The sequence below is a fragment of the Aquarana catesbeiana genome, linkage group LG09, assembly GCF_042186555.1.
Source record: "Aquarana catesbeiana isolate 2022-GZ linkage group LG09, ASM4218655v1, whole genome shotgun sequence".
NCBI lineage: Eukaryota > Metazoa > Chordata > Amphibia > Anura > Ranidae > Aquarana > Aquarana catesbeiana.
In genome coordinates this window covers 107947476-107969101 of record NC_133332.1, presented here as the reverse complement: position 1 = coordinate 107969101, position 21626 = coordinate 107947476, and the positions used below count along the sequence as shown (strand labels likewise).

The window sequence follows — 21626 nt, the reverse complement described above, 5'->3', positions numbered from 1 at the left end:
TTAATTTTTATTATGACTGGGGTGCAATCCAGCAGACCTACATCATATTTGCTGGTGGCCCATAATTCAGTGGGAATCACTTTCAATTCTGGTGGAAATGGCAGAGTGGAGTCTTGGATTAAAAATACTCCACAGGCAGAATTTAAAACTTCTCCTGATAGACTACTGACCACTTGGACTCCTGTAGGAGTGTAGTCTATGTTTGCTAAAATTTGGTTCAAAATGTCAGCTCCCAAAAGATTGGTAGGAACTGTGTCTGAAACTAACACTTTAGTGACAATTTCTGTTTGCTGTCCTAGCCTGAGTTTAAGTGGCTTGGACTCAACCAAATCAGTAGAGGTCCCGGTTAGGCCAACACCAGAGATAACATTTGTAGATAATAATCCTGGAGGTAAGTCCTCTATATTAAAAACACTTCGGCTTGCACCAGTATCAATTAAACAGGTTAATTCTGTTTCTCCTCCAGGATAGGGGAGTTCTTGTAAAAATACTTTTACTCTGGCCTCGGGACCATTGTCTCCCCTATTTAACATGATTGATACTGGCATGCCATTTTCCTATGCCTGATCCACTGCTTTTGGCAGAGAACTGGGATCAGCATGAGGGGCCTCTAAGCTCTTTTCTAGTCTACGGTCAGGAAGATGGCAGAATTTGGCTATGTGTCCTTCCCCATCACAATTGTAGCATATAATTGGTCCCCGATTGCCATGATTTCTGAAATTGCCTTTGCCTCTTCCTCTTCCTTTTCCTCTCTGCTTCCCCATGTACATTACCTTGGGTTTGCTGTCTTTTTGGTTAATCCTGTTTTCTATGGACAACAGGATAGGCAGGACGTCTCGAATAGACATATTGCCTGCCTCAGGCCTTGCTGTGAACAACTTTTCTTTCAACTGGGGTATTAAACCATCAAGAAACCTTTGTTTCACCAGTTGTGTAGATGGACTTGCAGTTTCTCCCGCCTTCTCTTCCTCTATTTTAATGCCTGCTTCCTCAGCCATATCACTTAACCGCCTCCAATAAGCCCCTGCTGCTTCCTCTTTCCCTTGCTTAGCATTCATAAATTCAGCATGTCTGGTTTGTCCATATATTTGGGGCAATTTTTCCTTCAATTTCTCACAAACCTCCCGTCCACTAACCATCTTACCTAGATTTTTGACGTCTACACCACATTCTTTAAGTATATAGCCAGACATGTTGCTTCCCACTGCTTTAATAAGAAGCTGATGAATGTCAGTAGTAGAAGCCTCATATGCTTCCTGTGCAGCACTAAGTTTGTTTGCAAACCCAATTGGATTCTTTCTAGGATCTCCCAATCCCTCTAATATGGCTCTCATATCTTGGGGACTAAAAGGTACATGCCATTTAATTTGAGACTTACTGTCAACAGCATCACCTTCAAAAACTAATTGGGTTCTGACAGGATAAACTGCAACAGATTTCTCTATGCCAGGGGCAGAAGGGCTGGCATCTCCCTTCCTTCTCTCTTCATCTTGCTGCCACAATTTGGAAATTATGGTTTGCTCTGGAAGTTCAGACTCTATCTCTCTTTCTCTGGCCAAAGCCTTAAGTTCAGAGAGATCTAGGTTTGCATATGTGCCTTTTGATTTATGCCAATCATCTGTTTCTAGGATACGAGCCAAATCCCTCTTTGTAGGTTGATATGGGGCTGTTAAACCTCTGCTCTCTACTATATTGCATAGCTCATCTTTTGTGTGTTCCATGTAATCTAATTCTTTTGCTTTTGTGCGTGGTCCCCTTAAAGCCAAACTGGCAGCCACATAAGGTGGGGGGTCCTCCTCTACAGAGTTTTCTGGCTAAACGTAGTAAATTTGGGCAGTACTTTTATTAAATATCTCCGTCAAGCCAGTTTGATTTGCTACTTTAGCTTCTGTCTCCCATGTGCAAGCTATTCTCCACGTTCCTTCACTGTACAGTAGTGGGCCATAATCGTGCAGAAAAGTTTGCCATACTTTTAAATCAAAAGTCCCTTCAGATTTTAAAGGTTTAGCTGTTCCCTTTGTCCATTCTACCCATTTATCTAGGGGCTCAGTATAGGCAGAACCGTACCTTCGGTTCATATATTCTCTAGCGCTCATCTTGCGCTGGGCATTTTCTGAAGGCCTCTCTCCCTTCATTCCCTTAATTAATTTAATGCCCATAATGACTGGCCAGTCTTCTCTCTTCTCTACTTTTGCCTATACCCTCTTGCCTCTAAAACAAATAGTACAGCAAATCTGCAGATTTACAAGAATAGTCTCCACTTATCTACGTGGATAGAAGGGGTTTATGACAATAGACAAAACACTCATTAAGAGACCCTCCTCGTCTCTTCTCTTCTCTGTGAGTTTTATCTGACCCTACCATGCGCCTCTGACCCAGGTCGCCCACAAGGAGTCAACGCAGGGAACTGCAGAGGATTTTCCCTATCCACACACAGTCCAACCCGTGAAGGGGGACACAAACACATTCACACACATACACACGTTACCCAACCAGAAAGGTCCGGGAGTGGTCTGGTTTCCTTGAGAACCGACAGATAGGATACATAGGAAAAGGCAGAAATATAGCAAGCTTAAGGGCAGCTTACCTAGCCGGCATTTGAGGTCTGCGTTTCCCGATGATCCCGATCGAAGCGCGGTTCCTTCTGGAGACTCTGCCAAACTCCTGTTATGACTCGCCAAGACTGATATGACTGATTTCTGATTGGGACTCTAAAACAAAGTTAATACTGCAGCTGCAGGAACAGATTCACAGGACTCAATCACTGTGTTTAAAATGTCCGTTCGGTGAAAAATTTATTATTACATGTTATTTTATACATAGATAAGAAAGGGGTGGTGTGAGATGTTATTAAAAAGTAACAAATAGCAATATGTTATTAAAAGCTAACAAATAGAAATATATTATTAAAAACTAGCGAATAGAACAATTGCAAAAGTAAAACCTTGAAAAGGGAGGGGGGAGTAGAGAGCGTTTAGTAGGAGAAGTGTCTGTGTGTTAGGTGAAGGTTACAGAACACATTTCAACAGTAAGAACAAAATGGATTCTCTTGTGCTTAAATGAACAGTACAATGAATGTCCATGTCAGGTCCAACTCCAAAAACCTTCAGGTCCTTACAGATAGAATACAACCTAGCTAACTCAGAATATTGCACATACCATAGGATTACACATCTACGCATCAACCTGAAAACAAATATTGAGATGCCATGGAGAGTATTCCAATACTACACAAACCCTACCACCAAGATTAAAGGTATATCGTTGTTCTATAATATACTAAAAAATAAGGATATACCCTTGAAAACAACTCATAAGATTGACTGAGAGAAGGACTTGGATACTTCTTACTCCCTGGAACAATGGAGAAAGGCACTACACATCACGTACGCTGCAACAAAGAGTGTAAACTTATGGGAATTATTGCAGAAAATCCTCTTCAGATGGTATTTAACACCCCATAGAATAGCCAAATTCTCACCACAAAGTTCCAATACCTGCTAGAGGAACTGTGGTGCTGTGGGAACATTGTACCATATACTCTGGTCTTGCCCCACTATAATCCCCTTTTGGAAAGGTGTATATGGAGTACTCTCACAAGGATTGAATATTAAAGTACCCATGTCACCGGCAAATGCAATTTTATCCTTAGTTAATTCCACCAGAATACAGGACCATAGCCGTGCACAATTAACGATAATGCGCCATTGGAGAGATCAACAAACCCAGTCTCTACATGAAGTAATCAATATGACTAACACTCACGCAGCGTACAAGATGTTATATGCATCAACTCAAAACACTAATGCCCTGTACACACGGTCGGATTTTTCGATGGAAAAAGTGCGATCGGATTGTGTTGTCGGAAATTCAGATCGTGTGTGGGCTCCATCGTACTTTTTCCGTCAAAATTTCCGACACACTATGTTTGAGAGCAGGATGTAAAATTTTCCGGCAACAAAATCCGATTGTTTAAATTCCGATCGTGTGTACACAAATCCGATGCACGAAGTGCCACGCATGCTCAGAATAAATTAAGAGACGAAAGTTATTGGCTACTGCCACGTTTATAGCCCCGACGTATGTGTTTTTTTTTATGTCACCGTGTTCAGAACGATCGGATTTTCCGACAACTTTGTGCGACCGTGTGTATGCAAGACAAGTTTGGCCCAAAATCCGTCTAAAAAAATCTGATGGATTTTGTTGTTGGAATGTCCGATCATGTGTACAGGGCATTACAGTAAAGCCCAAAAAACATGGGAAAAATGGATTGGTACACAATGAAACATATGACCTAAATGTATCACTTATAAACCATACTGTAATACCAAAGGGAAGTAACTATCAGACTGTGTTTTTTCTTTTCTTTTTTCCCCTCATTTTATTTTATATTATGTTATACTTTCATATTTGATATTTCTTACTTTTTTCTTTTTCGAACACCAATGTCTATTTCATATATTACTTAGTCTAACACTAGACGTTCTCTAACAATGAGAACAATGCAACAACCCTCAAAGGGGGTTGGGGCTTGCCGCTCTCCTCCTGAGCGCAGTGTGGGGTGCCTGGGCAGGGGAATGGTGTCCCTCACTCTTGATCTAGCAAGATATACTTTATATATCACATTTTTTACCTTGGTTTACGTGTCTGTTGTATACAGACTTTGTTATAGAATAATCCTCAAGACTGTATCATAAGCTGAAGAAGTGCATATATGAGTGACTATTTTCTATATGTTTTTCACTTATGTTCTGTGAAATATTCAATAAAAACATATTGATTAAAAAAAAGGCAAGTTTGAGCCAACATCCGTCGGGGAAAAAAACATGGATTTTGTTGTCGGAATGTGCGATCGTGTGTACGCGGCAAAAGTGTTGAACCTTTGCATTTGCAGTATTAGTGATTGCAAGACTAGTGTAATTTTTCTCCTCGGAATTTCAGGTTCAGGGCTTGTGATGCTTCTTATGTCACCATAAATATGGTCAACCTCTGACTGAGTGGCATTGATTGTGCTCACAACTTTAATAATCGATTCTGCATTATCACTTTTCTTAAGGACTTTTTCAAACCATTGATATGATATTTCCATCTTTTATATTGTTGTTCGAAATCCTTTATTAGAGAATTTAATTTAACATCTTGCAGTGCTTTACCACTTTCAGTGAGTATACGTTGACTTCTAATGTCTGGGAGCTGTGTATTATCTGAGCTCACCTCGGGCTGTTGCATTTGTCCTGCAATTTCTGCTTGCTCTGTATTGACAACATCTTGTGCAATAGAACTGATTTCTCTATTGGACAGCACTGTATTTTCACTTGTCTGACATGTTAATCTGTTCCGTAATTAAAGGTGCTTGCTTGTTCAGCCTTTACTTCCTACTAGCTGCCTCAGTCAATTAATTGCGATTTCCAGTGTTGTACTTCCTTTATCAAACGTATGGTTTAACTTGCTAGACGATTTCTGCGTGCAGCTTTACTGTTTCATGGCCTTCACAGACGCAGCAAAGTGTTCTTCTTTGGCCTTCACAGACGCAGTGAAGTGTTCTTCTTTGGCCTTCACAGACACAGTGAAGTGTTCTACTTTGCTAGCCAATTTCTGCATGCAGCTTCACGGTTTTATAGCCTTCACAGATGCAGAAAAGTGGTGTTCTATGGCCTTCAGAAGCAGGCAAAAGTGTTCTACTATGCCGCCCTTAGACACAATGAGAAGGCTGAGGTTCTTGTATCACTGATGTTTAATGTACATATCAAGTTCTTACACCGACATTTACATCAGCACTGTAGAACTGAATAAAGAGAATATGAAGGACAAATCATCAGACATACAGTGAATTACATTTAAAACTAACATGACTTGAAGCTAATAACTAGACAGAAATAAATCTACATACCACTTTTGCCTGCTTGTGAGCTAAGAGAGGGGGCTTGTATCTTGAAGATTCTTGGTTTATGGCTTACTTTACACACACAAAAGTTGTAGTTGTTCAGTTGTAAGAAAAACAGACAGGAAGTTAGCATGTAATAATGCATGATGGGGGAAATAAATGAACAAGTAAGCACATGTGCGCCATCTAGAGGAGATTAACCGTATAGTCACAGAAATGTTGTGCTTGTCAGTACAGTATATCTAATGCCTTGGAAATTCTTTTGTACCCTTCTCCTGACTGATACCTTTTAACAATAAGGTCCCTTTGATGCTTTGGAAGCTCTCTGCTTACCATGGCTTTTGCTGTAGGATGCGACTAAGAAAATGTCAGGAAAGACCTACTAGGACAGCTGAACTTTATTTGGGGTTATTCAGAGGCACTTTAAATGATGGCAGGTGTGTACTGACTCCTATTTAACATGTGATTGCTTAATTCTGAACACAGCTACATCCACAATTATAAGAGGGTGTGCACTCTTATGCAACCATATTATTTTAGTTTTTTATTTTTACCAATCCCCCCCACCCCCAAAATATTTCAGTTTTGTTTTTCAAGTGAGTTGTACAGTTTATAGGTCACATTAAAGGTGGAAAAAGTTTTGAAATGATTTATCTTTGTCTCATTTTTTTTTTTGTACATCACAAAAACCTGGCATTTTAACAAGGGGTGTGTAGACTTTTTATATCCACTGTATGTTCTTTGTTTATATATACAAGAGTGCACATATTCTTTGAGTCTCTTTCTAGAACCATTTATCATAGGCACTTAGCATGCAGTGCAGCATCATTTGAAACACGCATTTGTTTAACATTTCTATTTTAATCTCTCTTTCATTAAATGAAATCTTTTTTAATTTTAATCTATCTCTTCTCTTTTCCTTCTGCAAAACTAACATTTTCTTCGCTTTCTGGTCTCTCTTCTTCTTTACTACATCTTTGGGTTTGGTTGGCATGTTTGAAATATGGCTACAGACGGAGACCATTAAGTTATAGAACTTCATTCAGTGAAAAGCTCTTCCAGAGGACGAGAGCCGCTGGGCGGGCTTCAAGGTATCCCATTTGAGATTTATTGGGGCCTGTGACTTTGAGAAATACAACTTTCTTGCTTTTAAAGAAGTTTAAAGGAAAACTCCTGTCAGATTCTTAAATGCATAGTTAAAATACATGTATGCAAATTATTTACTAGCCAAAATATTTGTAAATCTGTTCATCCTTCCTTGTGATTCACCATCCTCTGACATTCTATGTGACTAGGCCAGTGACACCTGTGACCCATTTCCCTTTTCGGTGTCACTTGCCTGCTCTTTGAACAGTATGAAAGCGCCTTTATGCTAAAATAAAACAAATAATTCTTCGCTGCCCTAGAGAACAAGCAGCTAACATGGCCAGTAGGATATGTGCATAAATCAGAAAAACAAAATAAGTGTAGCGCTAATATAAGAATAAAAAAAATGGCCTAAGGAGACCATTGCATCATCAAAACAAACACAAAAAAGGATTATCAACAAAAAAGGTGCATCCAACAAAAATGAAAATCCTCAGTGGATATGTGACTCCTATGAGTTAGTGACAGTCCTCAAAACGAATATGACTTCATAAGTGTATTATGTGCACGTGACATCTGTAATGAAAAGGAACACCACCACTGACAATGGAGAGGCTTACTGGAACGTTTGAACCCAAAAGAACATACACTCGATTGGGTCAAACGGGCTTGAATGATAAACAGCTGATGGATTTCCGTAGAGGCTGTAGGAAAATCCTAGGATGGTCTGTGCACCGGTATGTCCCTCAGGGGTGATGTCCACAGTGAAAGAAAATTGTATCTATGGTGCTGTGTTTAGAGGATGTAAATGGATACAAGTTTTAGTCCAACATGTGCTCTGATAGCTGATTCCTTCTTTCAGTCTCTAAGACCCATTTCCATTTTCGGTGTCACTTGCCTGCTTTTTGAACAGTGTGAAAGCGCCTTTATGTTCCTGGTGATTTTTTTTTTTTGCACTTATTCTCATACCTCTAAGGCACAGACGAGAAACAGAATAGGTTTGCACATAATCTGTGTGATTTTTCGGAGACAGACAGTATTAAGTTTAGATGCATCCCAGCAATCAATTTTTTTAAGGAGGAGCTAAATAGTATAAAATTATGTTCTGCATGCCTGTTTAATTTGGTGACTTGCAAGGTACTGAAGCCAGGTAAAGGAAGGCAGCTCCAGAGCTCGTACACTGGGGGTTGGCAACCTGTCGATCACGATGCACCTGTCAATCACGGCCATCTGACAGGTGGATTGCAACCTGACATGCCGCCAGCTTCTGATCAAGCCTGTCACATCAGAGCTACAGCAACAGTTGAGCAGAACTGAGCTGATCTGATCACACATGCAGCGCAAAGCCATGTTCTCTCCTGCACTCGGTGCTAGAGTAAAAGGCATACATTCTGCATTTCCTAACTTTTACATTCAAAAGTCCTTCCTAAGAGGAGGCACTACAAGTTTTAAGATGTTACCTTATTAAGTAGGGCCTCTTATGGACATCCCTTAGATCATGGATTATGTTACTAAGTGCTAGACTTTTATGGCATCAAGGCTAAGCTACACCCACCTACTATGAGTGCAATTTATTATCAGGGACACATTTAAGTAATTAACTGCTATAATACTTCTTTATGGATTAGCATTCCAGTTAAAGGATTTTTTTTATTAAAGGCCAAGTCCACCTTTTTCAGAATTTTTTTTTTTTTCAATCAAGGTACATCATTCGGTTTTACAACACTGTGCAGCTTTGTAAAATGTTGATTAATTTAAATGTCATACCTGTAGACCATTTGGCTCCCCCTGGAAGCCCAGCTGAAAAACTTTGAGTTAGCAACCCCAACATCTTTTTAATTATCTAGGATGTGAAAACTGTTGATTTCACTCCTGTAATGTTAAGACTGAGCTTCTATTGGTTTTCCATGTTCTAGCAGGATGTGGGTATTACTATCTGGGAGTTTTTCAGACACATTTATGGGAGGGCCAAAATGGCATATGGCAATGACATTTATAATAACCTTTAACAAAGCTGCAGTTGTGTTTTTATTTTTTTATTGGGACGCACCTTGACGGCATATGTCGTAGTTTTCTTGAAAGATTGAGCTTCACCTTTAAGTATGTGCCAACCGATTTTGACAGTTGCATTATTGCAGTCTTTAAAATTTTCTAGACTTTAACAGCTTCAGATCCGGGCCATTGCCAAATGACGGCAACAGCGCGGATCTAAATTGCCGGGACGACGTCTATTGACGTCGTCCCGTGCATGAGCGGCCTGCGCGCCCCCTGCAGGGCGCGCTCGGTGATCAGCGAGTCTATGAGACTCGCCTGATCACAGATCAGAGTAAGGTGTTGGTCCCGACCCCTTACCACATGATCAGCTGTCAGCCAATGACAGCTGATCATGTGATGTAAACAGAGCCGGTAATCAGCTATTTTTCCTCCTCGCGCTGACAGCGCGAGGAGGAAAAAAAAAACCCGATCACCGGCGGCCGTGATCGGGACATCAGTCCCGATCACGGCGATCTTCTAACACAAGGCAATAGGCAGCAGTGCTGCCTACCAGTGCCCACCAGCGTCACCCATCAGTGCCCACAGTGCCAACAATCAGCGCCACCCATCAGTGCCCACAGTGCTACCCATCAGTGCCCACAGTGCTACCCATCAGTGCCCACAGTGCCACCCATCAGTACCACCCATCAGTGCCACCCATCAGCACCCACATCAGTGCCACCCATCAGCACCCACATCAGTGCAACCTATCAGTGCCCATCAGTGTCACCTACCAGTGCCCATCAGTGCCACCCATCAGTGCCCCCCCATCTGTGGTACCTATCCGTGCCACCCATTCGTGCCACCCATTCGTGCCACCCATTCGTGCCACCCATCCGTGCCACCCATCCGTGCCACCCATCTGTGCCACCCATCTGTGCCACCCATCCGTGGCCATCAGTGCCGCCTTATCTGTCCCCATCAGTGCCGCCTTATCTGTCCCCATCAGTGCCGCCTTAACTGTGCCCATCAGTGCCGCCTTATCTGTGCCTATCCGTGCCCATCAGTGCAGCCTATCAGTGCCCACCAGTGCTGCCTCATCAGCGCATATCAATGAAGGAGAAAAATTACCTGTTTGCAAAATTTTATAACAAACTATTAAACATGATTTTTTTTTTTTTTTCAAAAATGTCCATCTTTTTTTGTTTGTTTAGCAAAAAATAAAAATCCCAGATGTGATCAAATACCACCAAAAGAAAGCTCTATTTGTGGGAAAAAAATGATAAAAATTTCATTTGGGTACAGTGTTGTATGACCGCGCAATTGTCATTCAAAGTGCGACAGTGCTGAAAGCTCAAAATTGGTCTGGGCAGGAGGGGGGTTGAAGTGCCCAGTAAGCAAGTGGTTAAAGTGATGTAACAAACCATGACATGAGTTCTAGAAATGACTGGGACTGTATGTGGTTTAAACAGTGTTGCATAGATCAATTAAGAGTTATTCTCTAAGCACTCATTCCAGTGGATGTATGTCATTCAGGGTTCATAGACCATGCGTAAGCAGCAAGAATTGGAAGAAGATTATCTCTCTCTCTCTCTCTCTCTCTCTCTCTCTCTCTCTCTCTCTCTCTCTCTCTCTCTCTCTCTCTCTATAGATATAGATATAACATTTTTTATTGATTTTGTGTTCCTCTCTTGAAAATCTATTATCTAGAGCAGGGGTGCCGAACCTTTTGAATAGCAAGGGCCACTTAAACGACTTTGTAACCGGTCGCAGGACAATGAGCAGATCGGGCATATGACAGGTCCGTGTCTGCTGTGCACGAACACAGCCCACTCTACTCTTTGGGCCCCTCGATCCGATCTGCCCAAACAGAACGGGACAGATCCCCTTTTGTTTTTTTTAGAGGATCGGATTGGAGGTAGGCAGGTGTAAACGAACACAAGTCCTTTCACATCTGCCGCTCCATAGAGGTGAATGGAGGGTCCGATTGGGTCTGACCAATAACGTGAATGAGGCCTAAGGCTGTCTTCAAACTGATGCACTGCAGCGCACCAAACCCACAGGTAATAACAGAAGTCTATGGCTCAGTGCAGGTAACTCGCAGATATGCTGTACTGCACCTGCAAATCAGTTTGAAAGCAGCCCAGAAACCACTGTAGAACAGATGTGCCCATATACACACTGTGATTTTAGTAATAAGCTTACCTTTAATAACAGGTATTGCCAGCTGTTGCTGTCCCAGGCAGAGTGCATTTGGTATCACTCCGCCTGTGACAGGTGGCGGTGCTATACAGGAAGCATCGGCTTATGCCCCTCTGCTCCGCGGTCGCTTGCTTCTTCTACCGCGGCCCTCATTCACAACACTGACACTCTGGGATGCCGGACCGACAACCCGCCATCTGGGCTTGCCAACCAGCCATCCCAGAGCAGGAAGTCGCGGGCCATGTCAGAAGGCTCCGCAGGCCACTGGTTGGGCATCCCTGATCTAGAGTCTAAAACATTTCCACTCTAACTCTGCACGTTCCCAGGCTTCCAGGTAGGAACAGAGGTTTGTTAACATAACTACAGCAAGCTGCAGTGTTTCACCCGAGTCCAGGGAGAATCCCAAAATATACCATGTTACGGGTACGCTGTTACATTTATCAAGCCTCTCCCTCTCTGTTCCTTTAACCCTGAACTGCTTTTGTCCCTGTGATTTAATGCTAATCCACTTGAATTAAAAAAGTATGGGATTTGTTTTTATTTTAGAATCATACTTACCTAGGTGGATGCAGCATCTGTCCCCCACTGACTCTAACATCAGCGATCAAACACAGGCGATCACTTGGCTCTCACAGCTCCCTGAGCAGAGAGCTGGTGACTGCCAATCACTGGTGTCTGCTCTGCCCCTCCAGTGCTCACTAGAGCGCTGTGTTGTGCAGGGGGCGGGAGTGATTGGCTCAGGCTCTTGGCGGCCCGACCATATAGTTGCGATCTTTCCAGTGACTGAACCGACTCTATGATGTCAGCTGACAGCAGGCTTTAAACCACTGTTTGCGGAAAACAGGTCACAGGAGTGCAAAACGAGCTGCACTGCTGTGATCCACAGGAGAAGTACAGCCAAACCAGCTTTAGCTGTACTTATTTTAAGACTGTAAAACCGCAAGACCAGATATATCTAAAGTCAAATCTACAGGCCAATAGATACAGTTGTTGACTTTTCAAGGTAAAAAAAATTGTGTATGTTATGCCAAAAACAAGTTTCTAGTTTTTGGATAGAGCAGAAAAGATAATAACACTGAACATTTACTAATGTCTTACCCTTACTTTCTGTCCTGCTAACAATGGTTTCACCAGTCAGGAAGCACGGGAAAATCTGCAATACAGACAGAAACGAAAATTAAACTGTGCAGGGGTCTAGTTGTCACCAACTCTACTAAAGAAAGCAAAACCTTTTTTTTTTTTTAAAATAACAGTTTTTATTGTTGTTAACATTCTTAGTAGCAATACAGAATAAAGAAGCATGGAAAGTTTCATGTATTATCCAGCATATCTCATGTACAATCAAACATACATTTATGAAATAAGGATATTAAATTAGTTTTAAGTTTCAATAATATCTCATCGTTTAACTTTTAGCAATTCCTTTTGTAGATAGAGGATGTTGATTCAGTTACAATGTTTTAAGGTAATGCCTATGACAATACAAATTTTTAAAACCTGTAATATAGAAGAATGGATAGAAGTAAAGGAAGAAAAGGGAAGGAAAAGAGAGGAGGAAATATAAAGTAGGCCATCTGAGTGAGGTTGGTACCTGGTCATGGTAGGTCCTCCCGGAGATGCCACAGCTCCCAAATCCCGCAAAATCATTTTGATGTCTTGTCGGTGTTGCTGTAGAGAGTTCCCCTTACTTTCTGTTTGATAAAATTTTGTCAGCAGCAGTACAGGAAGTGAGGGCAAATCTCTGTAATGAAGCCCTGGATTGCCATAAAAATCATACCTGGCTTCTAATCCTTTCCCACTTTTCAAAATTAAGAAAATAGGTTTTGGATTTTCAAACACTTTAGGAAAGTGTAAGCAAACACATCCCTATATAGAAAGTAGCTAAAAATCATAGTGTTTTATTGAATAAAGCAATTTTTATAGATTTGATATCCCTATACATCTCCACACACTGCACATTCCTGTTTAATAGACTTCATGATTGACTCACCACTCCACCAAAGCACATTAAACTTTGTATCAGTCCAAGGCTAGGTTCACATATGTATATGTGTGGTTGATGCGTTTTTGTGGCATGTTTTTTGTGCATGTTCAAGTGCGTTTGCATGCCTTTTCGTGCATTATATTTTTTCTTGTGGGAGGACTGGTTTGTCAAACACAAAACCATACCAAAAATACACCAAAATGCTTGTACATGCATGGGGGAAAAAAGTCCCTGCATCTTTCCAATGCAGGAAATTACACAGCAGTGAATGAGACCCATAGGAAACAATGTTAAATGGATTGTAGTGCGTTTCTGTGCTTCCGCAGATGCACTAAAGACGCATAGATGTGAACCTAACCTAATATATTTGTAAAGTATTTGTTGATTAGTGCTTAAGTGACTGTGTGTTTTACTTACCTTATTTATCGGCGTATAACGCGCACTTTTTTCCCCTTAAAATCAGAGGAAAATCGTGGGTGCGTGTTATACGCCGATCTCCGCTGATTGTGAGTGTACTCGACTATTCTCGGCTCTACTCACAGTCAGGGGCGGGACTGCGAGAGGAGCCGAAACTAGCCGATTACACTCGGCTATGTGTTTGTCGGCGCCGCTCGTTCCTCTCCTCTCGTAATCAGTGGAGATGGGCGGGACTGCAAGAGGAGCCGAAACTAGCCGAGTACACTCTGCTTTGTGTATCTCGCCGGCGCTCGCTTCTCTCCGCTCACAGTCAGCGGATATGGGCGCCAAATTTAAATAATAAGCTGCTGGGCAATGCTGCAAAGAGACTGGCAAGGCTGCAGAGGCACTGGGCAAGGCTGCAGAGGCACTGGGCAAGGCTGCAGAGGCACTGGGCAAGGCTGCAAAGGCACTGGGCAAAGCTGCAATGATGGACAAGGCTGCAGATGGACACTCATAAGGCTGCATTGATGGGCATTTAAATGTAAGTTTTTTCCTTAAACTTCCCAACTAAAAGTTTTTTTGCTTAAAATTCCCTCCTAAACTTGGGGTACGTGTTATACGCCGATAAATACGGTATTTTGCAAAGCTACACAATGTTTATTCTTTAAAATTTTATTATTTATGATGTCATTATATCTATACAAGTAGAAAAGTCTTCTGTAGCACCATAATTTTCATCCATATTTTTTCATCTTTACTATAAGGTTGTCTGTACTCTTCTTTTTAGTATTTTTTATTAAGAGCGTCTTTCAGTAAATGTCTAGCTATAGACTTGATGTGTAGTTCCATTATTGTAATCTTTTGTAGCCACTGGGGATAACTGCGTTAATTTACCACATCAAAACTCTTGCTCCGGCGGGTGCTGTGATCTTTATTCATTTCTCAGATAATGCATCAGAGGGAAAGCCTTCGGGTTTGGCCTTTATAGAAACAGTCATTCATCTTCCAGGTGAATTTCCAAGAGCGCCTCACAATATGCTTTTGAAGCCTCAGCCTAAAAACAGAAACAGCATATTTAGCTTGGGATGAAAAAATAATTGACCACATGCAAAACAGCCTGCATTTAAAACCTTAATGATTCATAAAATAATAGCTATATCGGACAGCCAACGTGTTGGGAGGGGGTTGGGGAGTGCATTGCCTCCCTCCCAAACAAAACTGGGACTTTAGATGAAGCAGTTGAAATGCGGAGGTGAGAGTAAAAAATATTTTATTCATAACAAATATATATCGTAGAAGAGTAATTTCATATATATACATATAATTAGCACAAGGTATAGGCATAATGTTACAAAGGTATATATAAATGAACACATGAATCAAGATGAGTACATAATGATCAGTTAATAGTATATAAACCAGTAATATGGCTTGCAAGTGCCAAGGGCGACATGCCCGGTACCTGTGTCTGTGATCGCATTGTAAAAGTATAATTGTACTTAATTAATATGGATGACATCATCAGGGCGTAATAATTATCACTGTAGCATCAAGTGTAGCTCAACGCGTTTCGTGGATGTTTCTCCACTCATCAGGAGCAGATGCATCAAATTCCTATGAAATGTACAAATATAGTAAACCACACTCTATATAGAGGGGGATAGAATAAAAATATATAGTACTTAAAAAAAGTTGGCCAAGCACATTTGCCAACCCTGGCAGTGAGCGCGACAAGTGGTGAACGGCACATAGTGAGCCAGAGGCATAAACCCCACCGCGGGAGCTGAGGCTGCGTGATATATAGCAGCATCGGGTGATGTTGAAAAGTGCCTGGGTATGAGGATAGTCTCCATGTGACAACAGTGCTGGTGTATGGGTCATCAGACAGGGGTATCTGGGAACAAATATTGAGTATATATTTCATCTAAAGTCCCAATTTCCTTTGAATGTACCCGATACAGGGATGGAGGCGCCATACGGTGCCTCATTTAAAGTCCCCACCTTTATAGATGCCTCCCTCCCAAATCTTCATCAGCACTACAAAACAAATGTAGAGGAATGTATAACTTTTTTTGCTTAGAATAAAGATCGCGATTCTCTCACGATTCTCGTGGTGTAACATCTTTTTCGTTATACAAAAAATTGGGCTAACTTTACTGTTTTTTTTTTTTTAGTTCATTAACCACTTGCCGCCCGCCATATAGCAATATGACGGCAGGCAAAGTGGTTTAGTTATCCTTATCGGACGTCATATGACGTGATCAGGATAACAAGCTGGTGTGCTACTGGGGAGTATCCCTTGGGTCCACCTACTGCAGTGGTTGGGCCTAGGAGGCGGGTGACCGGATGGCTGCGATTGAGGGACCGCCTGCAGCGGCCCTCCCGTAATTTAGGCTGCAGCTTTGCGGCCTATCAACCGGGTGCTGGGTGGGCGGACCCAGGACGGGCAGCGGAGGCCGCCGATTTGCGTTTTTTGGTGTCTGCCCTCCGTTCAGTGGCTCGGATCGGTCCTGTCCCCCCGCAGGCCGCGACTTTGCGGCCTGTTGACCAGGTACTGGGTGGGTGACAGAGGCCGCCGCTTTCCGTTTTTTGGGTGTCTACCCTCCATTCAGCGGATTGGTCCGGTCCCCCCACGGGCCACGCACTCACGGTAGGCGCCCGAAAATTTAGGCGCTAGGCCTCGTGGCCGCCTCCTACCAGAGTGGTGGCGCTGTGGGGGCTCTGAGGGCAATCTCCTTTTGGGGGGTCCTTTAGGTGGGCCCGGCGTGGGTGATCCTGACGTGGCCCACTTTGCGGGGTTGGTGGCCACGCTTCCTGTCCTGTCAGGGAGTGAGGATGATTCTGCCACAACTGCAGTGGTGCACGAAAAGGCACTGGTTGTCGCACTTATTACATCTGTGTGGGAACCTTTTCAAGATGGGGGATGCAGCGGTGGCTGCGGCGGAGGGCAGTTCTCCTTTGGCACCCATAGCCATCTTGCATGGTGAAAACGTTCCCTTCTCCTTCTTATTTTGCCAAATTTGTCCATGAAGACTAGGAGTGTCCACAGTGCCCCTTTGTGCTTCCAAACACGCTTGCTGTGAGGTACCCCTTTGAGGAGTCACTCATTCAGAAGTGGACTGTTCCACCAGTAGTGGACCCCCTGTCTCTAGGCTGCTCAAGGCAACTAATTCCAATAGAGGAATCTCTGGCTTCTAAAGATCCAGCTGACATACCTGGAGGGGGGAGCAGAATACCCCTGCCTTTGCTGCATTGGCAGAACTGATGGTCTACCCCCTGCAGTTTGTCTTCTATGCCTCTAGGCTGCATTTCCCCTGGTTGCTGAGCTCTGTTTCCGCAGTGGTGCTTAGACATGTGTTGTGGGGGGCTACCCTGGATGACCTAATTATGCATCTTGATTTTGTCCGGGTACAAGATGGTTTTCCGGCCCTGTTCCCCAAAAAGTGTTTTTTTGCTTCCAATGTGCACCTGTCGCGGGACCGTTTGCTGTTCTCATGGGGCTGTGCAAGCCCTGTTGCTTCAGAGTGTGATTGTTCCGGTTCACGTGTCGGGAACAGTTTCAGGGGTTTTATTCAAACCTGTTCAAAGTCCAAAAGATGGAGGGCACGGTACGTCCAATTAGGGACCTCAAGGCCCTGACCTGCCTTGTGTGGGTACAGAAGTTCAGGATGGTGTCCCTCTGCACGGCGGTGGCACCCCTTCATCATGGGGACTTTCTGGCTTCTATCAACATCACGAATGCTTACTTACACATTCCATTATGTGCCCGACCCCAGCACTTTCTCCGTTTTGCTGTGGATGCTGAGCATTATCAGTGCGTGGTGTTGCCCTTTTGGTCTTGCCACCACTCCTCGGGTGTTCACGAGGTGTTGGCCCCGGATCTGGTGTGGTTACATCAGTGGGGGTTTGTGGTCCTGGGCTGCCTGGACAGTTTTCTTCTGCGAGTCCTCGATTACCCCGAGGGGCAACATAGCTCCTATACAGACCTTGACAGACTTCAGCTGGCTTCTGTACTATGTGAAGTCTGCTTTGGACCCTTCGAGAACATTGGATTATCTGAGCCTGACCTGGGCTTCAGCTCTGGCCAGAGTGTTTCTTCCTCTGGACAAACTCCAGAAGTTGCATGCTGTGTTTTTCATTCACTGTTGTCCGGCAGGTGGGCCTCCCTGCGGACCTGCATGTGGGTGTTGGGTCTGTTGGTATCTACCTTTTTAAACACGATTCCATTTGCACAGTTCCATACAAGCTCCCTTCAGGGAGATCCTGGCATAATGGGACAAGTGCCCAAGGTCTCTGAACAATCAGATTCGGCTGAACCGGAAACCAGAGGTTCCCCGGTCTGGTGGCTTCGCTCTCCAGATCTTTGGCGGGGTAAATCATTTCTCCCCTTGTATTGAACAGGGTGACCACCAATGCTCGTCTGTCTGGGTGAGGTGGTGTCCTGGGACTGAGCTCTGCTCAGGGTCATTGGACGCTGGTGGAATCCGGACTACCGAGCAATATCCTGACGGATCGACTTCGGGGGCTCCCGATACGGATCCAGTCGGACAATGCAACGGCGGTGGCTTATGTCAATCACCAGGGCGGGCCAAATAGGGTGTTGGCAGCCCTGGCAGTTGTCATTATCCTTTGGTGGGCAGAAAGTCTCGCTCCGGCCCCCTCCGACGTACGCATTCCAGGGGTGGAATACTGACAGGTGGATGCCTCAGTCGGCTAGGGTTGGACCATGGGGTGGGCCCTTCACCGGGCTGTGTTTCATCGGATATGTCTCCGATGGGGAACTCCTGAGGTAGATCTGTTTGCGTCCTGGCTCAACAGAACTGTACCAAGGTTTCTTACAAGGTCATGGAATCCTCTGGTGGGCAACTCTATCGATTTGGTGGCACATGGGGCCGGTAAAGTTTGCTCTACGCCTTTCCTCCTCTCCAGCTTCTGCTGTGGCTTTTGCTCATGATCACGGTCGTGGGGATTCTTGTCATTCTATTGGCTCCAGATGGGTCCCGTCGGTCTAGGTACACCGACTGGGTGCGCCTGGTCGCCGTCATTCCTTGGCGACTGCCTCTCTCGGAGGGTCTACTGTCCCAAGGACTGTTCCGTTCTCCCATCCTGCTTTAGAGTCACTGGTTTTAACGGCCTGGCTGTGATGAGCCAGGTGCTTCAGTTCCGATGCTGCTGATGGGTAGGGAGTCTACCTCTAGGAGGTTCTACCTCCAGATGTGAAAAGCGCATATATCCTGGTGTGAGTCACCGGGCATTCATCTTCTTTCTTTCTCTGTGGCTACGATTCCGGCTTCCCTACACTGGGGGTTGAGCAGGAATGTGCCTCGAGTACCATCAAGGGCCAGGTGTCAGCCTGGGTGGTCTTCTTCAGTGTCTCCTGGTCTTGCACTCCCTGGTGCATACCTTTTTTATTCAAGGGGTTTGACATTTGTTTCCACCGGTGTGGTCTCTTATACCGCCGTGGGATCTGAACTTGGTGATTTTGGTTCTACAGAAGCCTCTCTTTCAAAATATTCGAGAGATTCCACTGCTTACTCTGTCTCGGAAGGTGGCCTCTTGGTGGCTTTCACCTCTGCTCGCAGGGTGTCGGAAATGGCGTTATCTTGTCATACACCTTACCCAGTGTTGCACTAGGTTAAGCTGGTTCTTTGCCTTTATCCATCGTTCCTTCCTAGGATTTCCCTTTGAATAAGGACATTGTGTTGTCTTCCTTGTGTCCCTGGTGGGCACATCCTAAGGAATTTGCCTTATCTGCCCTGGATGCGGTTTGGGGGATTCGGGTGTATTTGACAGCCACTGAGTCTTTTTGGAGGTTGGACTCGCAGTGATCACGGACGGGCCAAGAAAGGGGCTGTCTGCTTCTTCTGCGACCATTTCTGGATGGATCAGACAGATGACTCAGGGATCGGGTTACTCATTTCCCTGTTATGGCGCATTCTTCTCGGTGCTTAGTGCTTCTTGGGCCTTCTGTCATCAGGCGCCCTTTGCGCAAGTTTGCAAGGTGGCCACTTGGTCGTCGGTGTACACTTCTACGAAGTGGATGCGTTGGCATCTGCGGATGCCTCTTTTGGCCACAAGGTTTTGCAGACTGCTGTTTAGAGGGTCTATTCCCTCTTGAAGGGGTATTGTTCAGGTTGGGTTCCAGCTTGTTCTGTGTTGAGCTTCTGTTACCTGGTTGGCTCTTGTGTTGGCCTTGGGATTTTTCGTTATCCCACCCCTCATGTTTGTCACTGCTTTGGGACGTCCCTATGGTTCTGACTAATGAAGCGCTGTGTCTGTTAATGGGATTGAAAATGGGATTTTTGACTTACCGTAAAATCCTTTTCTCTGAGTTCATTGACAGACACAAAACCCACCCCTCTAAGGAGTTTTAATACTTCTGACACTGCTTGTTACTAAACTGAAGGCCTATAGCAGAGAGGGGGGTGTATACCATCTAGGACTGCCCATAGGCATAGCCAAGTCTTTTTTTTTCTGCCTAGTGTCCTACTCCTGTAGGGGGAGGTATAACCCTATGGTTCTGAATAATGGAGTGCTGTGTCTGTCAATTACCTCAGAGAAATGGATTTTACGGTAAGTCAAAAATCCAATTTTTTTTCCAAAAAAAATTGCATTTGAAAGACCGCTGCGCAAATACCCTGTGACAAAAAATATTGCAACAACCACCATTTTATTCTGTAGAGTCTCTGCTAAAAAATATGTATAATTTTTTGGGGGTTCTAGCAAAAATACTGGTTTTAACTTGTAAGCAACAAGTGTCAGAAAAGGGGCTGGTGTTTAAAGAGGAAGTAAATTTCCTCTGCAAACTTTTACCTATAGGTAGGCCTTTAATAAGGCTTTACCTATAGGTATTGAAAATATCTCCTAAACCTATACAGTTTAGGAGATATTTCCAGTGCATGCAGTCAGTAACATCACTGGCGTATGCTGTCTGAAGGAACGGCCCACGGTGCATGCGCGGGAGTGACATTATCACGGCTCTGGCCACTCACAGTGCCGGAGCCCGCAAACCCGGAAGAAGCTCCAGGAAAGATGTCGGCCATGACAGCTGTGTGTGAGGACTGCTACAACAGCTTTGTTTTTAAGGTAAGTATTTCATGAGCTAGTATGCGATGCATACTAGTTTGTTATGCATTTTGTCTTGCAGGGTTTTTTTTTTTTTTTTTTTTTTTTCAGAGGTTTACAACCTCTTTATGTGGTTAAACTGACCTCATTTACAGAACAAAGTTCATCCCTTTGATCTAAAAGAACAAAATGTTACATTGTTTATAGTTATCTCCCAGCGCCGAGGAATGTTGTGATAAACTTGGCAGGCTGACAGTTTTTTTTTGTTTGTGTCAGCTGTGAGCACAGAACGGCTCTCCATTGAATCGTATAACTGCTGTATTAAGATCGTGAGGGGGAGTTGAATCGAGATCGCAATTTTTTTAACGATTAATTATGCAGCTCTAATTTATACCTATAGGTGTTGTGTACATACAATTCCACATTTTCGAAAAAAAACACCAATTCAAACAAATGCCATTATAAAGATATGTGAATTTAAACAACATACCATATAAAATAAAAATTTAAAAAGAGTGCAGCGCTTAAAAAAAAAAATATATATATACAAGTGCATTTGTGTGAATGCAAACAGATATACTAATATGCAGACAATTATATATAAATAATAATAACTGTGAATAAAGTCTGAAGAGACATATGTAAAATTACATCACATGTGAATAACGTTCAATAGTGCAAACAAAAAATTCATATAGAGCTGGATTCCATCAAAGAAAGTCCCATGGGAGAAAAGAGTGTTTGGAAATGACGATCATACACCTGACTGTGTGACACCCATCACCATAATCAAAAATGGAGGCTTACCAGAAAGCCAGCAACCCCTTTTACTCAGAGAGGTCACACAGCGCTTGGTTGATCTCTGATCCGCTGAGAAGGAAATCTGGACGTTCCTCTCCTATGGCCATGGATGGTATACACCAGGAGGTTCAAAGCAACTCAGGATACAGGATGCAGTATTAGGAAGCCTCGGTAGCAGGATGTTTAGGAGACAAAAAGACTCCACATAATGTGATACTGTCTCAACATCCA

The 21626-nt window shown here is 43.6% G+C and overlaps 1 protein-coding gene across 3 annotated transcripts in view; it reads left to right on the top strand.

Annotated features, from left to right (window-relative positions):
- The window catches only part of LRCH2 (leucine rich repeats and calponin homology domain containing 2), a 226533-nt gene that overhangs the window by 86736 nt on the left and 118171 nt on the right, over positions 1-21626 (top strand). For 2 of the 3 annotated variants that reach the window (XM_073599128.1, XM_073599127.1), the window contains exon 12: positions 6898-6975. The exons of the other annotated variant lie outside the window; for it this stretch is intronic. In XM_073599128.1, the coding sequence (XP_073455229.1) occupies positions 6898-6975 (78 nt within the window). The remainder of the gene's footprint in view (positions 1-6897; positions 6976-21626) is intronic. 3 annotated transcript variants of the gene reach the window in all.